This window comes from Amblyraja radiata, chromosome 6, assembly GCF_010909765.2.
Source record: "Amblyraja radiata isolate CabotCenter1 chromosome 6, sAmbRad1.1.pri, whole genome shotgun sequence".
Taxonomy (NCBI): domain Eukaryota; kingdom Metazoa; phylum Chordata; class Chondrichthyes; order Rajiformes; family Rajidae; genus Amblyraja; species Amblyraja radiata.
The window spans coordinates 20,837,942-20,864,100 of record NC_045961.1 but is presented as its reverse complement, the minus strand read 5'-3'; the positions used below and the strand labels follow the sequence as shown (position 1 = coordinate 20,864,100).

The following is a 26,159-nucleotide window of genomic DNA, read 5'->3' as shown; positions in this document are numbered from 1 at the left end:
TGTCTTTGCAACTACGCCTATGGAACAATAACCACACAATACGGCTATTATCCCCGAGCTACATATTAAAATAATATTTTTGCTATCTTTGCCAATATCAACTTTAGGTATCACTAATATAAGCGGTGCCTGCTATAAACTAAAGGCAGCTTCATACTGCATTGTCTACTATCGTGTTATTTTTTTTTAATACATGGGATGTTAGTTTAAAAAGACATCTGAAATGGTTCCACTTCTTTACTTTCCCATCGTGTGAAGACGCTGATGCTTTGTTCTGTTTCGTGCCAATCTGTGCAGAGCCTCTTGCCAGATTTCTAATGACTTTTCAATGATGATTTAAGGAGGATTTGAGACGCTTTTCTTGGATCGTGAATGCGCCGATCAGCCGCTGCTCAGCATCTTTGTCACCACCAGTTCCTTTCACATGTACATACCTTTTGTTCGCCTTGCGCTTGAGAGGTTACAATGGTTTGGATCAGTATGTTAGAATTCTGGTTAGGCCATACATCAACTTACTTTGGAAAATATTTATGAATTCATTTTTTAATTTCATAAAATACAAGTTGGAGTTTTTACTAGGTGTCCCCTGTACTTATGGCTGCATTTGTAACTCTTTAATTTGAAGAGATTGGCTTTATGCTGCAGCTCTTTTGTTTTATTAGCGACCATATTGTCCACTGATTTAAAAAAACTGTCAAAAATCGTGTTAGATGTCACATATTAGTCTTCAAAACCCAGTCTTGTTAATTAAATATAGAGATGAGTGGTTTAGCAGATAATGTGAACGCTTTTTTAATATTAGAAATAAAATTACAAGAGTTTTTGTGAAACTTATGATGCAGTATATAATGATAAAACATGCGATATTTTGAGGGTACAGTACAAATAATGTTCTATACATTTGCACGTGAAGCCGTAGTTTTGTTAGTAAATGAAAGCATTGCTGGGGGGGATTAGCACATGGAGAACAAAAAACACAAAGTTATTGTGTAACTCAGTGGGTCGACAGCATTTCTGGAGGTCATGGATAGTACATACATTCACCTCTTTTCGCGATGCTTTTTAAAAATGTAACAAGTGAAATAAAAATGAACTGAGATCGCAGGAATTCGCGTGGGTGAATCCTCGGGTGTTTTTCCTAATCAAAATCCACGACTTGGAACCAAAACAAGAGAAGTGTTTAATTTGAAGAGATGGAATGTGGTCAGATGATTGAGAGGGTACAGTAAGGTAACCTGTTTTCTGCAATAACTTTCTGCAAGTTAACGCAAAAGAAAAGTCTCGCAGTATCCAGATCATGATTATACAAGACTGTTTATAAATAATCTACGTTCGCTAAAATTTCGTCTGTACATGTTGGCTTGCCTCAAGGCAAAAAAAACATGCTAATTTAAATAAACTGCTTAATGGAAGAAATAAACCGATTAGATTAACAACTACCAAAGTATTTTTTTAAGTTAGCTTTATATCAGTAATTACATTTTATCAGGTTGACCTGCAATTCCAGACTGCTGCAAAGTTCTTTAAATCAGTGGCAGACTGTCAATCACGTGATTTTATTTCAAGCTTTCTGTCTGCACGCGTTTTAGACAATACCAGCATTAGACACAGTCCGACTAAATCCAACTTTTTGGCATCGAGCATTTGCTTTCCCTTAAAGAAATAGGTCCATTGTGTCCATGTTTGCTCTCGTGATCACTAGGCAGTTGTCTGCCAAGTTACTTGGAAAATGAGCCTTTGAGATGGCTCCGCTGTCTTTTGGTATGTTAACGAGGCGATTAAACCTTCCTTTGTTCTTTGGACAAGTGATTGGCAAAAGTTTTCTCTGCAGGGATTCGGGTAGTGAGGGTGCTTTTCACATTCCGTCTACATAATCCTCGATCCATCCCTGGGAAACTCAAACCATTTCCAACAATCCAGTCTCGTTCCACTCGCGTGGCCTCATTCCAGTTAATTACTTTAAGCGCAATTTGGAACGTACTTAAACACTTTAAACGTTACAATAAAAAGATTCGTGCAATTATTCGACTCTTACCCAAGTCACTGCGAGAATGCATGTTCCATTTTCATTAGCATTACTTTTTATTTTTCATTAATAAATTATAGAAATTATATGAGTTACTATTCTATTCTTCCAATCTTGTCCTGTATTATATTATGTGCTAAATGATACTGGTTACATTCCTAAATGTCTAGCACTGAATGGAATTCAATTCTAAGATCAACCCAAGTTATACCTGAATATATAAAAACGATGAACAAACGTTATTATTAAAGCTTTTATTACCGCTGATAATATACACAGATGATTTCAAAAGCTTCTTTCAAGTGCAAGTGTAGCAGAAGTATACACAAATTGTTCTTCGGACTTAAACTCAAACGATAACATTTAAACATTGCTAAAGGCACCATCAGCACCTCCGAGATATCGAGATGAGAAGCATTTCGTGCTTCTGAATGAAACTCACTATACAGGCTAACACAAATACTATCACGCGACCTGTTTCCTGATTCTTTAGCTCTAATGGCAGATGGTTTCATTCCCTCGAGTTGAGCGATCCGAACCGCCTACTGATGTTTTGTCTCTATATATAAAAAAAAAAGCCAAGTGTTAGTGTGCACGAAAGATGGGAAATAAAATCCCGAGATAGGCGTAACATGCATATCGCTGGGGTGGATCACTAAATGTATTTTAATATCCAAAGCAATTGTATTCAATTCAGTCCACATCATCGTTTAGTCAAAGAGTTATGGCAGTTGATTGTGTCCGCATTGAAACACAGAATGGATGCATGTGGCGATTGCTCATTGTATGAAACTTAGCGCGGGTCCTCTGTGGAAATTGTCGAGTATCCTTTTGGTTTGCTGCATTGAAATAAAACAAGCATTGATGCCACAAATAGGGTGCCCTGTCGGGCTTTTCTACGCGTACTGCTAACGAGACTTTCATAAGCAATTGAACTAATCTGACCATTGAAACCACGCTAAATCTGCTAGTGCTTAAACTAAATCCTATTGGAAGCGGTTGTTCTTCACCTGCCACTATTTTCTATACAGGCCAAGAACTCGGCCAGAAAATGATATATATACAGAAACAAAAACAAAAAACTACAAAGAGGTATTGAAGCAAAATTAAACTTTTCTCACACAAACTAAATTGGTGGATATAAAAATAAATCCAGTTTGTTAAAAAAAACATTTATTTTGGTTTTAATCATGAATTGTGGAGTGCACACACATTTAAATAAATTGTGTAACTATTTCTACAATATGTTACAGCTTTTAAACATTGAATTTATAGTTATGAGCATAAATATATGGGGTCTGGTATTTCAAGGTGAAACTAGATTTATGTAGATAAGTGTTTGAGGTTTTTTTCCATGAAACTGTACATATCTTGGTTTGGCTTCTTAATGTGAGATAATATAATCACTACTGCGTATAATGTAAAACGTGATTTGTATATTAGTGTAAATAGTTGCAGTAGCATCCATTGCCATCAAAATGATTTAAAAAAAAGTCCTGACCAGAGGGGCCTCATTGAACAGCTATCAAATAAAAAATTATTACACAGAATTTAGTTGGGTTTTCTGGGGCATCTTAAAGCAGGACAGTTTAGTTTAGTTTAGATGCGTGGAAACAGGCTCTTCGGTCCATTGAGTCCACGTCAACCATTGTACTAGTTCTATCCTACACACTAGGGACAATTTACATAAGCCTCCAAACCTGCACATCTTTGGAATGTGGGAGGAAACTGGATCACCCAGAGAAAATTCATGTGGTCACAAGAAGGTACAAACTCCATACAGACAGAACCCATAGTCAGGATCGAACCTGGGTCTCTGGCACTGTAAGGCAGCAACTCTACCGCTGCGCCACTGTGCCAAGAACGAGAACCTGGAAGATACAACTATTTTGCAAATTAATTCCAGAGCTGAGGGGCCAAGGCAGCTAAAGCTATACCTGGTGAGGTAGAAAAATGACTGAACAAGCGAGCCATTCACAGTGTACAGATACATGATAAGGGAATAACGCTTAGTGCAAGGGAAAGCCAGTAAAGTCCAATCATAGATAGTCCGAGGGTCACCAATGAAGTAGATAGTAGTTCAGGTAGGATGGTTCAGTTGCTTGATAACTGGAAAGAAACTGTCCCTGAATCTGGAGGTGCAGTTCCACACTTCTATACCTTTTGGCGGATAGGAGAGGGGAGAAGGGGGAGTGGCCAGGGTGCGACTCGTTCTTGATTATGCTATTGGCCTTGCTGAGGCAGCGTGAGCTATAAATGCAGTTGATGATGCTCTCGATTACTGGGTTAACAAATGTGTAAAACTCATCTCAAGTCACACACAAGCAGTAGTTTTGGACGAATTCAAGTTTGTGTGCCAGGTGGTTGAAGGGGAGGATAGTACTGAAATAATTAAAGTCAGGGACAAGGATGAAGATTTCATCAGCAGGTAAGGTGAAGCAGAAGTAGACGATGGATTGTTGGAATTACTCAATAGGTTGGGCAGCAGCTCTAGGGAGAGCAACATAATTTTCTGCTTTTATGTCAGATTACCAACATCTATATATTTTTGTGCATGTGCTTTTTGATTACAGTCTAATTCACTGGCACTTCTCTTCTGGGAATGCACAACTTTAAGTACATTTTGTACCATATTTTTGTTTGCCTGCTTTACCTTCTTCATGATCATTGGATTCTGTTTTACTTCTTGGTTTTAATAAGATTTTCTCCAAAACTAAACAGCTCAAGTATCTTTTGATTTGGCGCATAACTGAATTCAACCATTTCGGATAACCAGCCTTTCCACGGTGTTTTTCTCATCAGAACAAAACTAGTTTGTTCTGATGAGAAATCATCAAGCTGAAACATTAAATGTTTCTCTCCACAGATGCCTCCTGACCTGCTGAGTATTTCTAGCATATTTTATGTTGTGCTGATTTCCAGCATTTGCAGTGTTTTGCTTCTCCCCTGTGTATCTTACTGTTCCAAGCATTGTTCTTGTATTTACACCTTTTCATTTATTTTCTTTCTTCTTCTGGTTCATTTGATTCCTCCTTTTAATATCTCCTCCAAAAAGGTAATCTACAAATGACAGGGCTTCACCACCTTCTCCGACAACACTATCTCCACTTGTGTTTTTCAGTCTCTCTTGGTTTCCAACGTATCGAAGATATTCACATTGCTGCCATCATCACCAAGCCTCTCCCCCTACTCTACAGTCTTGGTCTCTGCAACTTAAAACATATTTTGTTTTTACTTGTTCTCAGTTCGGATGAAACCTCAAATGGTGTTTATTTCCCTCAACAGAGAAGCTGCATGCAGAACATTACCAGTATTTTCTGTTCCATATTTCAGATTTACAGCGTGGTTTTATTATTTCCATGGGGGTTGATGGATGATACTCGTACACGGTCAAAATGGGTGCTGACAGAATATAGTCCAATTCAAGTTTATTCAAACACAGAAAGAGCGATGGAAGTGGCTGACAATAACTTTGCTTATATTTAATGCAAGGCAATGTTTGTCCATTCAGTATAGGCCAATCCCATGATTGATCAAAGACAATGCAGCTATAGAGAGAAGATGATTAAGCCATGGAACATTATTAGCATCCATGTGGAAGCTGTAAATAAATGCAGAATGTAAATGAGAAATATTGTTTCGAGGTTTTAATTTCACAAGTTAATGGACATTACGAGTATGTGATTTACAATTGCAGTATATGGCAACAAAACTAGTGTACATTTGAACCCAAGTTTTCTAAAAAGCTCAAAATCATTATCTATCAAAATCTAAAAGTCAAATTCTCAAATGACCAACCTTCAAACAGCTTTTTGTAGAAGAGAATTCCATATTTTCATTGCTTTTGCATTAAGTAGTACTTCCTAACATCATCCCTGAACAGCTGTTCTAATTTTAAATCAGTTCCCCTGTCCTGGACATCCTCAGCTAGAAGAAACAATTTCACTCCATTTTCCATCAATTTATCACAATTAGAATACCCCTTCATATTCTGCACTCTAGTGAATTCAAGTTTAGAGTATTTATATGGCAGTTATTTATAGTGAATCCCTTTTTGGCATTAATATAGGTCTGGTAAACCTGTGTTGGATGATATATTGTTAATAAAAAGTGGTATCAAGAATGGAAAACAATGCTCCAGGTAACATCCACCATTTTGTCATCCATCCTTGTACAATAAAGGCCAATATTCCATTGACCTATTGAATTACATTTCATTCCCATTCACCAGTTTTTAATCATTTCTTTCTACAATGTCTCTTTCTTTCTTTCTTACATTTCCTCCTTAACGCCAAACTTTTGATCAGGGTTTTAGTCATCTGCCCTATGTTCTTCTATGGCTCAGTGTGAAATTTGCTCTGAAAATATTCCTGCAACTAGCCATGGGATATTTAGATATGTTTTAGGTTCCATATAAACATATGAAATTACTGCTATTAAAAAACTGAATAAGGTTCATTAGTTATGTTTACCCTTTATAAAACAGTTGGCTCTCTTATGTTAAATTAGTTACTTACAATAGTATATAGGGTTTATATCTTTCAATTAAAAAAATTATATCAATTTAGTATGTATAACTCAATTGAAAGGTGTGAATTGGTATCATGCAACACAGAAGGATGCCGTGTAGCAGACGGTGATGCGTCACCATTGAGAGCTTTCTCCAATCAGGGCGAAGGCAGGAATGGGGTACTGATTGGGGATGATCAGCCATGATCACATTGAATGGTGGTGCTGGCTCGAAGGGCCGAATGGCCTACTCCTGCACCGTCTATTGTCAGTCTATAATCAGTCCCACCTTCCAGCAATTTTCTTCAACATTTGTCCTTTTCAAGTGCATGTCCAATTTCTATCCGATAGTAATTACTGAATCTACTTCCATTGTCTACACTGCCCATCATTAAAAATCAATTTATAATAATTGTCATTTGCCCTCTGGTTCTTTTGCCAATTATTTTAAAATATGTATCTCATTTCTAGCCCTCTTGCCAATACACATTTTCTACTGAAAAACAATCAAAAGCTCTTTTCATTAGGAACATTACCAAATTGGTTGATTCATTTATATTTATCATGTCTTCTTTTTACCATTCCATTTTACTTCAATAACACACGTTAATTTGTGTGAACTTTGCAAAAAACCATTTTCCTCTTTTAAATGTTGCCTTTGCTCCTTTACTGTTACCTGCCAATCTTTGTTTCCAACTCATCGGAGTCAGATTTCTCTTCAAGTATCCGAGGCATTTTCAAGTTGAACATCTTCACTGCTCCTTGTTCCTTTTACTCTATATGTAACAATGTTGTTTCTCAAATGGTATTTCACTGAAACATGCTCAATACTTCAGTCCTCAAACCCAGTCCATTACGTGTCCCTTCCTCGTTGATAAAGCAGTCTCTAACACGCCTTTCTGAAATTCTATGCCATGGATATTAATTGCATATAATGGAATTCTACCACTACTATTCCATTGATGTTAGATCTTCCTGAAATTTTCATGCAGCTTTGTTTCTTCATAACCTTTCCACTATTTGGTGGTCTAGCAACTCTACTTCTGCCACTTAACTCTGAACCATTCTTTATTCTTAAAGTTGTTTGTTTTCTTCATTCTCTGTGGGACCTTGCTTCCTCTCTTATGCCTTATTTGGGTTTCCCTTGTTGAGCTACTGTAGTTGTATGTCCCTCCTGCACTTGGGTTATGAAGTCTTACCTTCTGACTATTTCTCCAGCACTTTTCTTATTGCTATTATTACTGTGACCTACAGCACTGGGAGTAATCCTCAAAGGCCCTGCTCTTTAATTTCCAAAACTCTTGGCTCATTGACTTTGATTCTTATGCCATGGGCACCAAGGAAGCTATTTGACAAATGAGGTTTATATCACTGGTTTCAGAAATCCATATTTGAATCCATATCTATAATAAACAATAGACGATGCCATATATTCTTTGCCATTGTTTCCCTGAATAGTAATTTATCTGCGAGTTCGGAATTAATGTTAAATTACACGTTAAATTATGTCGTCAAGCTCATCATTGGACCAGCAATTCCACTAGGATCAGTGCTGGAAACTTGATGTTTGTGAAGTACATTAATGATTTGGATGCAAATGTATGAGATATGATAGGTAAATTTGTAGACGATGTGAAAACGGTGGTGTTATAGATACTGAGGAAGATTATTTAAGGCTACACCACTGAATGGATCAGCTGGAAAGATTAAGTAGTACAATGCAAATTGAAATTTAATTTTGAGAAGTGATGTTTGCCTTCCCAAAATGCAAAATTTTAAAGTTGAGGTCTTGTCTAGCTAGCTGAGGTCAGCAAGCAAATGTGGTTTACTGCAGGTAGAAAAACAGACAAAGGAGTCCTGAATGATCTGAGATTTATGGAGAGCAGGAGAGCACTGGAGTAGTTCAATTTGTGAGTAAAGAAAGTGTGGTTGAATGTTTCAACGCTATATGGGTTGAAGTAGGGGTGGAGAAAGGTGAGCATGCAGAGGTGCTTATAGTTTGTTGGTATAAAAAGATGATTCAGTTCAGTCTGAAAGAACAAAGAAAAGGCTGAGAATCTTTCTTCTTTGCTGACACAGACTAGTTCAGCCTCAATGGTCAACAAAAGATTTTATCCAAAAGGAGAATGTAGATGAGAACTAAAATGCAATGGATGGAACTTTAACAGCACAGGAAGTATTGGTGTGGGATTAAGAAGTTAAGGCTGATGAAACTCTGGCTACAATTAAATAGACAATGGATGGGAGTCCATCCCAGTAAGATGATTTAATCGTCAAAAGTATGAAGATGGTTTTAGGGATATGAGCAGGCATGAGGTATTATCATTTGGTTTAAGATGAAAATAGAATTATTCTTATGAGTGTACATGATTAAAAACTTTAACACAAAACTAATTACATACATTCGAATTCGTGGACTAAACTTTAACATGTGAAGTTAGTATTGCACAATTTAAGTTAATTGGAGCTTTGCACAATGGACATAGGTTGTGTTTATTAACACGTATGGTTTACAACTATAAAGTATGAAGCTATTGTTACATACTCTGGGTCAGTATGCTTCAGTCTGGACCTGAAAATAGTTAGGGACAATTAATTGTACATATTAATTTTCTCATTAAAATGTACGAGTTGTTCCAGAATCTTTAAATTAATCCTAACGGGTTGTCTCCCCCTCCCCCAATTATTTTTTTATCAATAGCAGTGAATGCGCACTTTTGTTAATGTGGGATGACAGGGGTGTAATAATAGATAACAACACTTTTTCTCGGCTTTTTGTGCCTCCCGGGTAGTTCTCTTAAGTTTAGTAATTCAAGACTGGGACACCCCGCCAAGTTCAGTCCCGCCAACTACGATTGGCTGCCACGCATCCAATTTACATAAACGTATCAATAAAATGACCCGAAAGATACGGGAATTGAACCAATTCCATATTTAGCCTGTGCTGGAAAGTTTCTGTTGAGAACTTGAGTTCGTCAAGCGCATTAGTGATAACCTGCTACGAAAAAAAGCAAATCTTTCATTAGGATTCGAATTTAAAGAGGCTAGAATAACCTTGCCAATGATGACCGGCGGAAGAGACAGAAACAACTTTGCTGCCCCAGTTTCTGCCACCATCCCCGGACTCCTCCGCTACCTCCTCCTCGTACTTTTAACCGCTCCAACAGCCGACTGCTTAACAGCCAACTACTCCGTCTACGAGGAGGAGCCGCCCGGCACCGTGATTGGAAACCTGGCAGCAGATCTGCAGCTGGAAGCGGCGGGCAGCTTCCGACTGATGCAAAAGTTCAACGGGTCGCTGGTGGAAGTGGGCGAGACGGACGGGCAGCTGCGGGTCGGGGGCCGCATCGACCGGGAGCAACTGTGCCCCCAACAAGCGAGAGCAGGAGCGGGATCCGACCCCGATGCGGAGCCGCAGCCGCAACTGGAGCCGTGCTCGCTGCTCTTCGACGTGGTGAACCTGTCCGGAGACAAGTTCGTGCTGATCCGTGTCGAGGTGCGAGTGCGGGACATTAACGACCACGCCCCCGACTTCGGGCGACCGGAGGTGCTGCTGGAAATCAGCGAGAGCTCGGTGCTGGGAACCCGCGTCCCGCTGGAGCCGGCGCTCGACCCCGACCTGGGCGCCAACTCGCTGCTCAAGTACCGGCTGTCGCCGAGCCGCCCCTTCGCGCTGGAGCAGCGGATCGGCGCCGACGGGCTGCGTTGCCCGGAGCTGGTGCTGGTGGAGCGGCTGGACCGTGAGAGTCAGGCGGAGCTGCTGCTGCAGCTGGAGGCCGAGGACGGCGGCAACAGTATCCCGGCGAGGACGGCCACGGTGCGGCTCCGGGTGCAGGTGCTCGACTCCAACGACAACAGCCCGGCCTTCGAGCGCAGCGCGGTGGTGCTGGAGCTGCGGGAAGACGCGGCGCCCGGCTCGTTGCTGCTGCAGCTGCGGGCGACCGACCCCGACCTGGGCGCCAACGGCGAGATCATCTACAGCCTCAGCCCGCAGCTTCCCGCCGCCGTCCGCCGCCTCTTCCACCTCGACGCGCGCTCCGGCCGCCTCAGCCTGGCCGCGCGCCTGGACCGCGAGCGCGCGCCCGCCCTGGAGCTGGAGGTGCGCGCGCGCGACCGCGGGCACCCGCCCAGCGCCGCCGCCGTCTGCAGCGTCACCGTGCGCGTGCTCGACGTCAACGACAACGCGCCCGAGATCGGGGTGGCGCCGCTCGTCCCCGACCCGGTGGCGGTGCCCGTGACCGCGGTTGTCAGTGAGGCGGCGGCGCCCGGCAGCCTGGTGGCGCTCGTCACCGCCACGGACCGTGACGCGGGCGCCAACGGGCGCGTTCACTGCGCGCTCTCGCCGCCCAACGGTCACTTCGAGCTGCGGCGCGCGCACGGCTCCAGCCTCCTGCTGTTGACGGCGGCGCCGCTCGACCGCGAGCGCGTGGCCGACTACAACCTGACGCTCGTGGCCGAGGACGGGGGCGCGCCCCCGCGCCGCACCCAGCGCGCGCTCACCGTGCGCGTGTCCGACGTGAACGACAACGCGCCCGCCTTCTCGCGCCGCCTCTACCACGTGTCGCTGGCGGAGAACAACCGTCCCGGCGCCCACATGACCACCGTGCAGGCCCACGACCCCGACCTGGCCCACAACGGCCGCCTCACCTACCGGCTGCTGGGGCCCGGCGCCGCGCTCGCCTCCATCCACCCGGCCACCGGCGCCATCTACGCGCTGCGCTCCTTCGACCGAGAGGCGCTACCCGAGGCCGAGCTGCTGGTGCGCGTCACCGACGGCGGGTCACCACCGCTCAGCAGCTCGGCCACCGTCCGCCTGACCGTCACCGACCGCAACGACAACGCGCCCGTCATCACGCACCCGCTGCCCGGCAACGCCAACGCCAACGTTAACGGCAACGCCTCCGTCTGCGTCATCACGCTGCCCCGACACGCTGGCGCCGGACACCTGGCCACGCGCATGCGCGCCCGCGATGCCGACCAGGGGGTGAACGCGGAGCTGAGCTACCGGCTGCTGAGCGGCGCCCAGGCCGGGGACGGGCTCTTCAGCATCGAGCGCCGCAGCGGGGACGTGCGGCTCGGCCGACCCCCCACACCCGAGCCCGGGGATGGCACCGGGGCCTGGCGGCTCGTCGTGGCCGTCAGTGACAACGGACAGCCCGCCCTGTCCGCCACCGCCACGCTGCACTTTGTGCTGGAGGCCGAGGAGGAGGCGGCGGGTCCCGGGCGGCGGCGGCGGCTCCTCCCGGGACAGCGGGGCTGGGACACGTCGCTGGTGGTGATCGTGGTGCTGGCGGGCGGGTGCGCCGCCCTCATCGTGGCCATCCTCATCATCGCCACCGCCTGCGGCAGGGTCGGCAAAGCGGCCGAGTGGGGAGCGGAGGTGCGGCCGCCGGAGGACGGGCTGGAGACGAGGATGGACAGTCCCGGGGATGGTCGCTGCGACGGTGCAGAGCTGCCCGCTGGCGGAGTGAAGCTGTACCCGGCCCTGGGCGACCGGAGAGCCTCGGAACCCCAGGTGAGGGTCGCTTGCATCTTGGTTTACATCCCAGTGTATCTTGAAAGTAGAGATAAATACATTCTTGAAGTACGGATGTCAGGGGTTACGGGGAGAAGGCAGGAGAATGGTGTTAGGGGAGATAAATAGATCAGCCATGATTGAATGATAGTAGACTTGATGGGTCGAATGGCCTAATTCTAATATCTCTTATGAATAGTGTTTACATCCCAGCGGCGCCCCCCCCCCCCCCCCCCATGCACTGTTTCTCCTCCTTCCCCGCGGGTCCCTCACCAAAGAACAGCATTTAATTTTGTCAGGGTTTCGGGTCGAGGGTGTCGACCCCAAACGTCACCCATTCCTTAGCTCCAGAGTGCCTGTCCCGCTGATTTACTGCTGTTTTTTGTGTCTACCTTGCACTTCATTTTTGTCTTGTTTTGTTCTTATTTTTCTAGCATTTCGTCTCCACCTCTGGGTTTAGTCAAACACTTCACCCATTCACGATCTGGCAAGGCAAACAATTCACTTTAAGTAAAAGGTAAGTCATTTGTGCAAGCTTCCACAATTCGTTCATTATATTTAAAGAGCCCATCCTTTTAAGCAGTAGAACCATATTCAAGATTCAATTTTTATATTCAATTATTTTTTGTTTGTTTTCAGCGAACTGGCAAGCCAGCCTCGGGAGAGATTCAGCGGAAAAGACAGTGGGAAAGGAGACAGTGATTTTAATGACAGTGACTCTGATATCAGCGGTATTGGACTCAGTAAGCGGAATGCTCTTAATCCGAAGCAAAATGGTGAGCCAATAATTGATAGTGCAAATAGTGCGGATCTTGGAATGTAATGCAGTTTTGAACAGGAATATAGTTACAAGATGGGAAACCATTAATTCTAAGCTGAAAAGTAATTTTAGGTTGGCTCTTCGTCATTCTGGGTCATTATAATCATTCTTATCCATGTAAACTGCTTATTATTCTTGTTTATTATTGTTAAATTAGCATTTGTTAACTTTGGGTTTGTATCTGAATTTTTCTAAACTAAATTCTCGTTTGCATTTCATAGAATGTGCATTGCAAATGTCCTTTAGAGCATTGTGCTGTGCAGTCCATTTAAAAGGAGTTTTTTTTTAATGTCCAATTTCAGCTCTTTTCTCAAACTAAAAATAAAATAAAATTTCAGTTATTTTCTCAAACTTCTTAAAATAAAATACAGCAGATCCTGACAATCAGAAATAAAAACTGAAAAACAGAAGCTCCTCAGTATGCCGGTAGCATTTGAAGAGAGAAAGAGAGATAATCTTTCAGGTCAATAACCTTTCTTTGGGACTCAAAATTTCCAGCGTAATTTGGATGGGATTTCCATTAGTCTCTTTTAGTGGACCGCTTTCCACTCACTCCCTACCAATGTTCTTTTGAAAAGTATCATCCATAAATATTTCATAACTTTCAACCTTTCTATTCTGGGCGGCATGGTGGTGCAGCGGTAGAGTTGCTGCCTTACAGCGAATGCATCGCCAGAGTCCCGGGTTCGATCCTGACTACGGGTGCTGTCTGTATGGAGTTTGTACGTTCTCCCCGTGACCTGCGTGAGTTTTCTCCGAGATTTTCGGTTTCCTCCCACACTCCAAAGACGTACAGGTTTGTAGGTTAATCGGCTTGGTAAATGTAAAAATTGTCCCTAGTGGATGTAAGATAGTGTTAATGTGCGGGGATCGCTGGTCGGCGCGGACCTGGTGAGCCGAAAGGGCCTGTTTCCGCGCTGTATCTCTAAACACAACTGAACTATTTGTGGAAACAATTACTCCACTCTCAAAATCATTTGTAAATTTTGAACACAGATTAAATGTCTTTAATTTCTGTCCTCTGCTAACTGAAGCCTTAAATCATTGGAATCATTATAGCATATATATATATTTTCCAGCCCATCTTACTGGACCCCAAGAAAGGGACTTTGTAGAGTGCCTTAGTGATGGATTATTGGAGCCTACCAGGGAGAAGGCAATTCTGGATTTAGTGTTATGTAATGAACCGGATTTGATAAAGGACCTCAAGGATAATGAGCCATTAGGAGGCAGTGACCATAACATGGTCAGGTTTAATCTACAATTGAAGAGGGAGAAGAGTAGATCGGAGGTGTCAGTGTTGCCGTTGAATAAAGGGGACTATGGGGCCATGAGGGAGGAGCTGGCCAAAGTTGACTGGAAAGATACACTAGCAGGGATGACAATGGAACAAAAATGGCAGGTGTTTCTAGGAATAATACAGAAGGTGCAGGATCAGTTCATTCCCAGGAGGAAGAAAGATTCCAAGGGGAGAAAGGGATGACCATGGCTGACAAGGGTATTGGGAGAAGAGTGCTGACATGGATAGAGAAGTGGTTGGTAGACAGGAAACAAAGAGTATTGATTAACGGGTCCCTTTCGGAATGGCAGGCAGTGACTAGTGGGGTACCGCAAGGCTCAGTGCTGGGACAGCAGCTATTTACAATATAAATCAAAGATTTGGATGAAGGGATTCAAAGAAACATTAACAAATTTGCAGATGACACAAAGCTGGGTGGCAGTGTGAACTGAGGAGGATGCTATGAGAATGCAGGGTGACTTGGACAGGTTGGGGGAGTAGGCAGATGCATGGCAGATGAAGTTTAATGCGAATAAATATGAGGTTATCCACTTTGGTAGCAAAAACAGGAAGGCAGATTACTATCTAAATGGCGTCAAGTTGGGAAAAGGGGAAGTACAATGGGATCTGGGGGTCCTTGTTCATCATTCTATGAAAGTAAGCATGCAGATACAGCAGGCAGTGAAGAAAGCAAATGGCATGTTGGCCTTTAAAACAAGAGGAATCGAATATAGGAGCAAAGAGGTCCTTCTGCAATTGTACAGAGCCCTAGTGAGACCACACCTAGAGTATTGTGTGCAGTTTTGGTCCCCTAATTTGAGGAAGGATATTCTTGCTATTGAGGGAGTGCAGCGTAGGTTTACAAGGTTAATTCCCGGAATGGCGAGACTGTCATATGCTGAGAGAATGGAGCAGCTGGGCTTGTACACTCTGGGGTTTAGAAGGATGAGAGGGGATCTCATTGAAACGTATAAGATTGTTAAGGGCTAGGACACACTAGAGGCAGGAAACGTGTTCCCGATGTTGGTGGTGTCCAGAACCAGGGGCCACAGTTTAAGAATAAGGAGTAAGCCATTTAGAACGGAGACGAGGAAACACTTTTTCTCACAGAGGGTGGTGAAATATCTGCCTCAGCGGGCGGTGGAGGCAGATTCTCTGGATGCTTTCAAGAGAGAGCTAGATAGCGCTCTTAAAAAATAGCGGAGTCAGGGGATATCGGGAGAAGGCAGGAACGGGGTACTAATTGGGGATGATCAGCCATGATCACATTGAATGGCGGTGCTGGCTCGCAGGGCCAAATGGCCTACTCCTGCACCTCATGTCTATTGTCCAGCCATTCCAAAATATTCAGTGTACTGTCTTTGATTTCCAGGAAATACATTTTGTAACATCGACATAAATTAACAAACAAAAAAATCGAGTAATTTGACTATAATTGGAATTTTTCTGAAACTTCCTTGCAAATCCAACCTGCTTATCTTAATTGCAGGGAAATGAGCCATTGTTACATTCAACTAGACAATAGGTGCAGGAGCATTGAACTTTTTCTCATCAGAGATTAAAAATGTAAGCGCTTGGAGAGTATAATGACAATTTCAAGTGGTTATTGTATCCAATGTGCACTAACGTGAACATGTAATTTTAGTGAAGTGGGACTGGGACCTGGTTTTCAGGTTATATTGCCACTTTTTGATCTGTGTGCAACAAAAGGATATCATGACATTTACACTGCAAACTTAGATTTATATTTTTGGGGACATTTGAAATATATAAACATGAGTTTTCATAAAATGAGGCAGAACAAAACCGCTTTAAATGCTGTATGTGTTAATTGATTAACTTGAATATAGTCTAATATGTCAAGAAGCACCCTTTTTCCCCAAACAAACATACAAAGATGGTCTTTATTCTTCCCTCCCATTGTACCATATGTTTTCAGTTATATTCCAATGTCACATTACCTTGTTACTGAAGGACAATTATAACGGTGTTCATATTCAAACAAGAGTTTTAATTACAATTGTCTAAGCCTGCGGCAATTGACATTGTAATCTCTGTGGACTTGAGTAAATTTCACAGAACAATTAATATTCCAATTAAAAGATAATTAAAGCTATTGATTTTCTATAACACAGGTTTATGGACCTGCACAAGTGAATGCAAGATCCTTGGCCACTCGGATCGTTGTTGGAGCCCATCTTCTCAAGGGCCAAAGACTTATTCATCCACGGGCATCGCTGAACATCTTAATACATTTGGGAAAAGCATTTCACTTCCACGTGAACTCCTCCGGAAAGACACTTACTACCAAGCACTTTTACCAAAAACTGCAGGCCTGCAGAGTGTATATCAAAAGGTTGCATGTAATGAATCTGAAACTGGAACTTCTCCTATTGTACCAATATATAATTCTGTGGGACCAATCAGTCACAAACATTGATCAATGTAGCTAGTGTCATCTCGGCTCTGAGCATGTTCCACAAAATGTTTAAGTTATTGAATTGATGCAATATGTTCATAGTGTATATCTGAACATTATTTTTATATTATATGTAAAACAAATTGATTCCTCATGAACTGTGTATAGATAAAGACAAAACAGGAAACAAAATATACATTTTTGATATAAAGTTGCATTATTTTCTGAATAATATGGAAGGTAAAGTTACTGGAATTCCTGCAGACCCCAGAATTCTGAGCTGTTAATTCAGGGACTCTGATTTGAATCCCTCGTGTCAGCAGGAGAATTAAAATCAATCTGGAACTAAAGGCTAATTTTAGTAAAGGTAATCGACAAATTACTGGATCAGTATTGTTAGTGAAACCCATCTGTTTCAGTAATGATATTTGGAGAAGGAAATTTGCAGTTCCTACCCAATGTTGCTCATATGGTACTCATGACTATATTGAACTCGTAACTGCCTCTGGGGGCAATTGGGGATGGATAATAAATGCTGGTAACAATCCATAAATCTAAAGGATAAATTAATGGAAATTGGTGATGCTTTGATTTATTGTACACTTTGTATTTTTAGTGCAGCATTAACTGATTTGTAAATAAATATATAAATGCTAATAAAATCCAGGTGCTGTTTTCCTATATTGGAGTGAATATATTACAAAAGCATTACACATTGGCAGTACATTCAATTTCTGTATTAAATGCCATGGACTAATCACAATTTAACTCTGAAGAAGAACAGAAATGCAAAGGAAATATTCCATGGTAAATCCATATATATATCCCATAAAAGTATGAGGTTTAATTGTATAATACCACTTTGATTTTTTTTTTACGGTGGTTCTTTGTCAGAGTTGGAAACCTGAATATTTAAGTACAGTAAAAAAATCATTATAACGGATCGTATATTATGCCAATTGTCCATTATATCTGATTAAGGAATGATTGTGTATTGTTGAAACAAAGAACTGCAGATGGTGTTTAATACACAAGAGGACACAAAATGCTGGAGTAACTCGGTGGGTCAGGCAGCGTCTCTGAATGACATGGATAGGTGATGGTTTCAGCCGGGTTGAGTCTGCTGAGTTACTCCAGCAGGTTGAGTCATCTATCTATATAGTGAAAACTCAAATCTTGACCACTTCCAGTTTGCACTGCATATTGATTTTAGAAAAAATGCTGCCACTTACGGCTCTGATTTTTGGCCATCTTACTCAGAGTCCCACTTCCCTGTGCAGGACAAGAGGATTTTTCGCATCGATGAAAAATAAAAGACATTAATGTTTAAAAAAGTGTTGAGATTCTCTCTCCTGCCAATCACGCCATGAAGACCACGCCCCTTCCGGTGGGAGGGGGAGGTACTATAAAACCCAGAAGTGTGGACTGCCTCAGTTTCTGCAAGATGGGTGAGCAAGAGGTCACGACTCAGTTTGAGCTATGAATAATTCTGATAAATCTGACCATTTTGATGACAGATGGCACAATGGGCTAAGTGTTCGGCTGGCGACCGGAAGGTGGCCGGTTCGAATCCCGCTTGGAGTGCATACTGTCGTTGTGTCCTTGGGCAAGACACTTCACCCACCTTTGCCTGTGTGTGAATGTGTGTGAGTGATTGGTGGTGGTCGGAGGGGCCGTAGGCGCAGAATGGCAGCCAAGCTTCCGTCAGTCTGCCCCAGGGTAGCTGTGGCTACAGAAGTAGCTTACCACCACCGAGTGTGACTGAGGAGTGAATTAATAATGCGATGTAAAGCGCCTTGAGTATTAGAAAGGCGCTATATAAATCCCATCCATCATCAATAACACTGAACACATGTCTACTAAACTGAGTGTTTTTACTGACCTGTGAGTGCCCTTAATGTGGTTTGAAAAAGCAAATGTGGTTGGTTGGTTTGGTAAAGCAAAGCAAATATGGTGGTTGGTTGGTTTGGTAAAGCAAAGCAAATATGGTGGTTGGTTGGTTTGATAAAGCAAAGCAAATGTGGTGGCGGTTGGTTGGTTTGAAAATGCAAACCAAATGTGGTTGAGAGGTTTGAAAAAGCAAAGCAAATGTGGTGGTTGGTTGGATGGTTTGGAAAAGCATAGCAATTGTGGTGGTGGTTGTTTGGTTTGAAAAAGCAAAGCAAATGTGGAGGTGGTTGGTTGGTTTGAAAAAGCTAAGCAAATGTGGTGGTGATGGTGGTTGGTTTGAAAAAGCAAAGCAAATGTGGTGGTCGTGGTTGGTTTGAAAAAGCTAAGCAAGTGTGGTGGTCGTGGTTGGTTTGAAAAAGCTAAGCAAGTGTGGTGATGGTGGTTGGTTTGAAAAAGCTAAGCAAGTGTGGTGGTGGTTGGTTTGAAAAAGTTAAGCAAGTGTGGTGGTTGGTTTGAAAAAGCTAAGCACACGTGGCTCAGTCTCTGCAAGGTGGGGGGGGGGGGGAGAGGCCACGACTCTCTGTCTGAGCTGTCTACACTGAATGTCTACTGACCTGTGAGTGTGATTTTTATATGGTTTTTACGTGATGTTTAGTGGTGTTTTATGTGGTTTTGTGGTGGTTTCACCCTGCTTAAAATGGTATGAAAATGCATTTGAATTTGGTGGCCTTGCACCCTGTTTGAAATGGTATGAAACTGCATTTGAATTTGGTGGCCTTGCACCCTGCTTGAAGTGGTATGAATCTACACTTCAATTTGGTGGCCTCGCACCCTGCTTGAAGTGGTATGAAACTGCACTTGTATTTGGTGGCTTTGCACCCTGCTTGAAGTGGTATGAAACTGCACTTAAATTTGGTGGCCTTGCACCCTGCTTGAAGTGGTAGGAAACTGCACTTGAATTTGGTGGCCTTGTACCCTGCTTGAAGTGGTAGGAAACTACACTTGAATTTCGTGGCCTTGCACCCTGCTTGAAATGATAGGAAACTGCCTTTGAATTTGGTGGCCTAACACACTGCTTGAAATGGAATTTCAAGGAATAGCAGCGAGTCAACTGCCAGCCCACCAGCCGTGAGTGAGTGAGCTGCCAGCACGCCAGGCTTGAATGACTGAGCTGCCAGCCCAAGAATCCATTCGGCCCAAAATATCCATTCTAGCCCTCGAAACCAGTCCCTTCAGCCCACAACATCCATACTAGTGCTCCAGAATGCTCCCCCCTGACCACCAATATTGGAATTGGTGGAGAGGTGGAATATTGCGTTGGGGGACCAGCCCTCCCGTGTGAACATGGGACCCAACGGGTCCCACTTAGTCTAATCCATTATAAAAGTTGGAAGCTATAGCAGGAGGATTGAATTCTTTAAAGGATCAAAACATGCCTGAGTAATCTGAACCATTTTCAAGTGTGTTTTTGACAATTGACCAGATCCAAAAAGAACTCCATGCATAATAATAGCTATCTGATTAAGTAGTCATGCTTTATGCTCGACCCGAAATGTCACCTATACCTTTTCTGCAGAGATGTTGCATGACCCACTGAGTACTGTAGCTTTTTGTGTCTATCTTCGTTTTAAACCAGCATCTGTAGTTCCTTCCACCACATTTTGACTTACACATGAGAGTTGATTAAGGACCAACTGATTAGAATTCAGGACTAGAATGTTCCAGCAAAGATGATTGATAGGGTTGGCCAGGTTCAGGAACCTTGAATGACTAGAAATGCTGTAAGTTTAATCAAATAAAGGAAGAACCCATATGTGATGTTTCAAGTAGAAGATCCTTTATCAGAACACCAGCACAGAAGTTATTCAAGATGAGCATTACTGCAAGAGAAGTGGCAAAGAATTCAACAGTCGATAGCATCTTACTGCCCTTGGGACAGAACACTAAAGGCAACAATTTCACATTGCCAGCATTTCTAATTTTGTGTCAGGCACAGCCAGTTCCAATGAAAGATCTTCAGCCTGTAAAAGTTATTCAATTTTCTCCTTCCACGGATGCTACCAGACCTACTTGCTATTCCCTTCTACTTAAGATAAGCATCATCTGCAGTGTAGATAGACACAAAATGCTGGAGTAACTCAACGGGACAGGCAGCATCTCTGGAGAGAAGGAATGGGTGACATTTCAGGTCGAGACCCTTCTTCATCTGCAGTGTTCTTGCAGTTCCTGCATCCGCACTCCTCTCTTTCACCTTATTTTATTTAATCTTGTCAGTTGTGGTTAACAAACTGGCACAATCACCTTTTGTGGTATTCAGTCTCTCTTGTCTCTTGTCTCTTTTTGGAAATAAATCCTTTATTAATGGCACATTGTTAGGTTAACATAACAACAATCGCCCAATATCTTAGTGAGTGACTCTGAAACAATAGCATTCCCATTACTCGGTTTTCAAAATTAAGAAAAATATTTAAATTTATTACTTTGCGTATAAATACATGATGGCAGAATACGCACATTTTATATAAATTAGAAAAAGCACTCTATTTTCCATGATGTGTTATGTGTTTTTTTTAAATTAAGTGCAGTGCTGAGTGTAAAAGAGGTGTGCAGCAAAAGGGTTAATTATTTCAGAACAGAAAGGAAGCGTAAATCTACAGCGCTCCTGGTGGTGAGTTCAATCGTCATTATCCTTGGTCTTAATTGTCATGTCCCAACTATGACTATCATTCGAACACTGTTTCCGTCTTTGAGCACGATTAGCTGCCTCCCAACACTGCAGCTGGATGGAACAGTTTGCCCTCGCAGCATGCCCTTCTCAGAAGGAGGGAATAGATAAGCAGGGCAGTTTCACACTTAATAATTACGTATCTCTCTTGTGTTGGAAATAGCTCTAGATTGAGAGACACAATTTGCACTGGCTCCTCATGGAGGTCAATGTGATATTCTTAGTGTGAAATTAGAATACATGCTGTAATTTCTGTAAACTGAATATTTTAATAGCATTTCTTCATTGAATATTGCTAGAACAGATTGCTAACAGTGCGAGAGACTAGATATTTCAGAAACTTGGAAGTAACTATACTGTATTGTCATTCTTGCTTGATTGTATTGAAAAATGACAAATCTTTAAATATATATACTGGTTTATGCTAACATATGATAATGATGCTGTACACCACCATTTTTGCTACATCACTTTTAATGGTAGGATAAACATTAATAATAGCTAGTTTTACATATTCATCAATTATTGTGGAAAATCTTTCATGTATTAAAATTGGAAATTAATTTTAAAGTTGAGAAGGGTCTTGACCCAAAACGTCACCCATTCCTTCTCTCCAGAGATGCTGCCTGCCCAGCTGAGTTACTCCAGCTTTTTGTGTCTATCTTTGCTTTATTCTAATATTTGCTGACATAAACTGTCATTTTCTCTCGTTTCCCTTATCCGTAACCAGTCTGAAGAAGGGTTTTGGCCTGAATCATCACCCATTCCTGCTCTCCAGAGGTGCTGCCTGCCCTGCTGAGTTACTCCAGCTTTTTGTGTCTATCTTTGGTTTAAATCAGCATCTGCAGTTCTTTCTTACTCATTTTCTCCCCCGATGTATTCTGAGGAAGGCACAAAAGTGATGGCAAGGGTTGGAGCAAAGAGCAAGGTCATGACCCCACTAACCATGGAGCGCATTAAAGTGCTGGGTTTATGTGTGCATTTTGCATACCACTCCAAACGTAGTTGATTTTAACTTTGAATTACCACATAACATTCAGCTACTGGGTTAATTACTACTGGCCTGTTAAACGTTGTTAAATGATTTGGAATGAACAATTGAAAAAACATTTCTCAATTTATCAGAGAAAATGAAATGTTAATGCAACTTAACATTTCTTCTCTAATAACAGCTCATTTGCAAGTGACACTATAGACCCCATTGATCTGGGGAAAGTGAGAATGAGTGGAGTGCCACAGAGTGGAATGACCATATAGCTTCACTGAAGTGAAGGACCTTTAACATGTTGCAAAATGCTGTTAAAGATCCAATTTTATAGAAATCAACATTGCTTTTTAAAAGGTACACAAAAATACTGGAGAAACTCAGCGGGTGCAGCAGCATCTATGGAGCGAAGGAAATATGCAACGTTTCGGGCTGAAACCCTGCTTTTTAAAATATGTGTAGGAATGAACTGTAGATACTGGTTTACACCCAAGATCGACACAAAAAGCTGGAATAATTTAACGGGACAGGAAGCATCTCCAGATAGAAGGAATGGGTGATGTTTCATGATGAGACCATTCTTCAGAAGAAGTCTGCTTAGTTTAATTTAGAGATACAGCATGGAAACAGACCATATAATTACTTTGATTTAAAAAAATATATATTTTATTAGAAGCATATACATATCATAACCAAAACACAATTTGTTTACCAGTTACATATTAACACAGCTTCTGTTTATTTTTTTAATAGATTTTTTGAAAGATAAAGCTATAGAAGGGAGGGAGAAAAAATAAATAAAATAAGAGATTACCAATAACACAATTTTGGAGATAGGTCCGTAGATTATAAAATGTAATTATTCATCCAATCCTGGATTCAAGTTATCAAATTATATTTGTGTAAGTTCCGGAATAGTATTAAGTGTTTTCTTGAAGAACAATGGGCTGTCAAAATTTGGTCCATAAACGTTAAGGAGGGTCACTTTAAAAAAATATAATTCACCCACCAGTATAATATATCTACCATCGATATCCGCAATAGTTGATATATGTTTAAAAGGTATACCCTTACGGATTAAAATTGCAACTCCTCTAGACTTATGAGAGAATGAGGAGTGATACGTTTCGGCAATCCATTTTGCTTTCAATCTATTTTGCGCTTCATTTTTAAGATGAGTTTCTTGAAGAAACATTATATCAGCTTTGAGTGATTTTAAGTGTGCTAATACTTTACCTCTCTTGATTGATTCATTAATACCCTTGACGTTCCAACTACAAAATGTAATTCCTTCACCCCCAATTTTCATATTAACATCTTGCATCTTATGGGTAGGGTGGTCTATAAAAGAGCAAATGGTTCAACACACTAAACCCGACATTCCACCCGAACACAGGATAGATGAATTTTAGATTTAATAAGTCTTCATCCCGAACATATCTCCTTTAAAAAAACTTATAATTGAATTTAATATTAAAGTTGTAATTAAAAGAAAAGTAATAAAAGTGGAAAAATATATGGTTAGAAGAGTGCAAAGAAAGGAAAAAAACTGCATCTACAATCAGTGTAGTTAGTGATAGCCACACTAGCGTGGCTAACCCTCTAGAGACTTCCGTAGCCTTATTAAAAATAATAATACTAGCTCCGTGCTTTAATAAAAAAGTAAATTTCAATAAAAGCAATTTATAAAAGGGAGGGGGGGGAATATTTTTAGGTCCAAATAATTTGTACTCTAGTAGTAGATAATTATTATTCTTCTAAAAAATATTAGTCAAATATTAGTCAAATATTTTTTTTAAAAAATGTTATTAATAAAATACCTAAATCAAACCTTGTTTACAGTTCTTAATTATAACTAATTCTAAAAATATTTTGTTAATAATAGTTAGTAATAATTAGTTGTGATTAGTACTAAATAATAAAGGCTGTAAGTCAATAGCAAGATAACTTGCTCGACTATCATTATCAACTATCATTAGTCCTTATGTATAACAATTTAAAGTTTCATTTGTTCTCTGCAAGATGATGACATCATGGAGATAATGTTCAATCATCAGTCGGATTCTCAATGTTCTGGGCGAACTCCAGTGCTTTCTTGTAATCGGTGAAGAAATGTTCCTTCTGCTTGTAGGTGACTCTCAGTTTTGCAGGGTATATCACCCATATCTCAAATTTGGTATCTTCTTAAGGATTCCTCTTGTCTCATTGAAAAGCGCTCTCCTCTTAATGACCTCTACAGGATCGTCTCTGAAAATACTGATCCTGTTGCCTTCAAATGAAAGATTTTTGTTGCCAGCAATTTTTGTCATGGTCATATTGCACCTTCAGTATCAGTTGTCTTGGGGAGGGGGGGGGGGGGGGGGGGGCGCTAGCACTCGGACGAGGTCTCAGTGCTCTGTGTGCCTGACCTAATAGAGGCTTTTTATCTAAATTTAAAACTTTTTGTAAAAGATCTGCAGCAAAGTCACGGAGGTTTTTATTTCGCTCTTTGCCGTCTTTAACACCAACAATACTTAGATTCTGGCGTTTCTGATGTCCCTCCAAGTCAATACATTTTTCAGTCACTTGAAGTTCCTCCATTTCAACTTTTTTAGTCTTTGTCTTCTGGGCCTGTTTTGAAACCTCCTCTTGCGACAACGCTGAAATTGAGCCCGAGTCTTCAGTGTGGCCTACTTCTTCCACCGGTGGTTTAGTCCTACCGGGTTTCCTTGCCTGTCCTTTTGGGGGAGTACGTTGTATCGACATTAAACCACCGGAGTCGCGGTCAGATGACGTCACTTATCCTCGACACAGGCTGCTGGTGAGTTTTCAGCAGGTCTGTCCCATTTTTCTCCTGTTTTTCTTCGGATTTAGCATGGAGTTAGCTGACGCGTGCTTCTACTCCAGCATAGCGCCACCGGAAATCCTTCTTCGATTTAAACAAGCATCTGCAATTCTTTCCTAAACTAAAAACTGAACAGGCTTGAGTGACTTACTGGCATCTTCCTTCTAATTATGTTCATATGTTTGCGCGTATACACTGGTCTTTTATATCGGAAGATTACCAACTTTACCACTTTTGTACTTTGTATTTTTAAAATTTCATATACAATATACCTTATTGAATGGCACCCAAGAATGTTGCTTATGCAGAGTGAGTGAATAGCACACTATTACTAACCTAGAATAAATGCAGGCAGAGTGAATAACACATTATTAGCTAACATAGAATACATTTTTCTACCTGTAAGTTTAAAACAACAGCCTATCATTATTCATTACTAATGTAACAGAAGACATTCTTTATCCAGAGCATGATTAAAATGGTAAATTGCTCCCAGAAGGAATGATTGAGAGAAATGAAGGTACATAAAGGGGGAATTGTACATCCGTAAGGAATAAACGTGTTCACTGAAACGTATAAAAAGCAGGATGTGCAGCTAAAATAGCTCACTTGAATTGAATGGTCTGTTCCTCTACTGTAAGGTTGATGCAGTTAAATGTAATTCATGGGTCTGATGGATGAGATAAATTGATGACTGAGGTATTAATCTCTCCCAGAATATTTTACTTTCAAATTTCCTTCCCCTTCATCGTATTCATAGACAAATACTGGCATTTCCAATAGTAGCGTAAGGATTTCATCAATATCCCCACCATACGAGCCATGCCCTCTTCCCGCTGCCACCTATGGATAAAAGACATGAAAGACTGAAGTCCCACACTACCAGGTTCAAGAACCACCGGAGTCGCGGTCAGATGATGTCACTCACCCTCGACACAGGCTGCCAGTGAGTTCCTACAAAAATCATCATTGAACCACCCACACAACCCGAATCCAACCTTGGCGTCAGAACACTACTGACAAGAGATGCTGCCTGTACAGCTGAGTTACACCAACATTTTGTGTCCATCTTCGGTATAAACCAGCATCTGCAGTTCCTTCCTACACTGTTGACCACCACTTGCACCTCCATTGATGTGTTTTCTAGTTGTGTTTTGCACGAGTGCT

General features: G+C 41.7%; 1 protein-coding gene and 2 long non-coding RNA genes across 3 annotated transcripts; 2 read left to right on the top strand and 1 right to left on the bottom strand.

Annotated features, from left to right (window-relative positions):
• Window positions 1-236: 236 nt before the first annotated feature.
• Window positions 237-23,614, top strand: LOC116974138. The gene is made up of 3 exons (XR_004412288.1): window positions 237-403; window positions 23,087-23,092; window positions 23,343-23,614. It is a non-coding gene; the product is annotated as an uncharacterized LOC116974138 (long non-coding RNA).
• On the bottom strand, window positions 2,266-11,334 carry LOC116974137. The gene is made up of 2 exons (XR_004412287.1): window positions 11,187-11,334; window positions 2,266-2,585 (listed from the first exon to the last, which is right to left on the bottom strand). It is a non-coding gene; the product is annotated as an uncharacterized LOC116974137 (long non-coding RNA).
• On the top strand, window positions 8,812-17,249 carry pcdh8 (protocadherin 8). The gene is made up of 4 exons (XM_033022304.1): window positions 8,812-12,050; window positions 12,485-12,567; window positions 12,690-12,826; window positions 16,285-17,249. The coding sequence occupies exons 1-4, from the start codon at window positions 9,597-9,599 to the stop codon at window positions 16,587-16,589; spliced, it is 2,979 nt and encodes a 992-aa protein (XP_032878195.1). The 5' UTR covers window positions 8,812-9,596; the 3' UTR covers window positions 16,590-17,249.
• Window positions 23,615-26,159: the final 2,545 nt, after the last annotated feature.

Coding starts and splice junctions, on each gene's coding strand:
- pcdh8 (XM_033022304.1), top strand. CDS start 9,597: ATGATGACCGGCGGAAGAGACAGAAACAACTTTGCTGCCCCAGTTTCT. Junction 12,568..12,689: donor CAATTCACTTTAAGTAAAAG/GTAAGTCATTTG, acceptor GTTTGTTTTCAG/CGAACTGGCAAGCCAGCCTC. Junction 12,827..16,284: donor TCTTAATCCGAAGCAAAATG/GTGAGCCAATAA, acceptor TCTATAACACAG/GTTTATGGACCTGCACAAGT.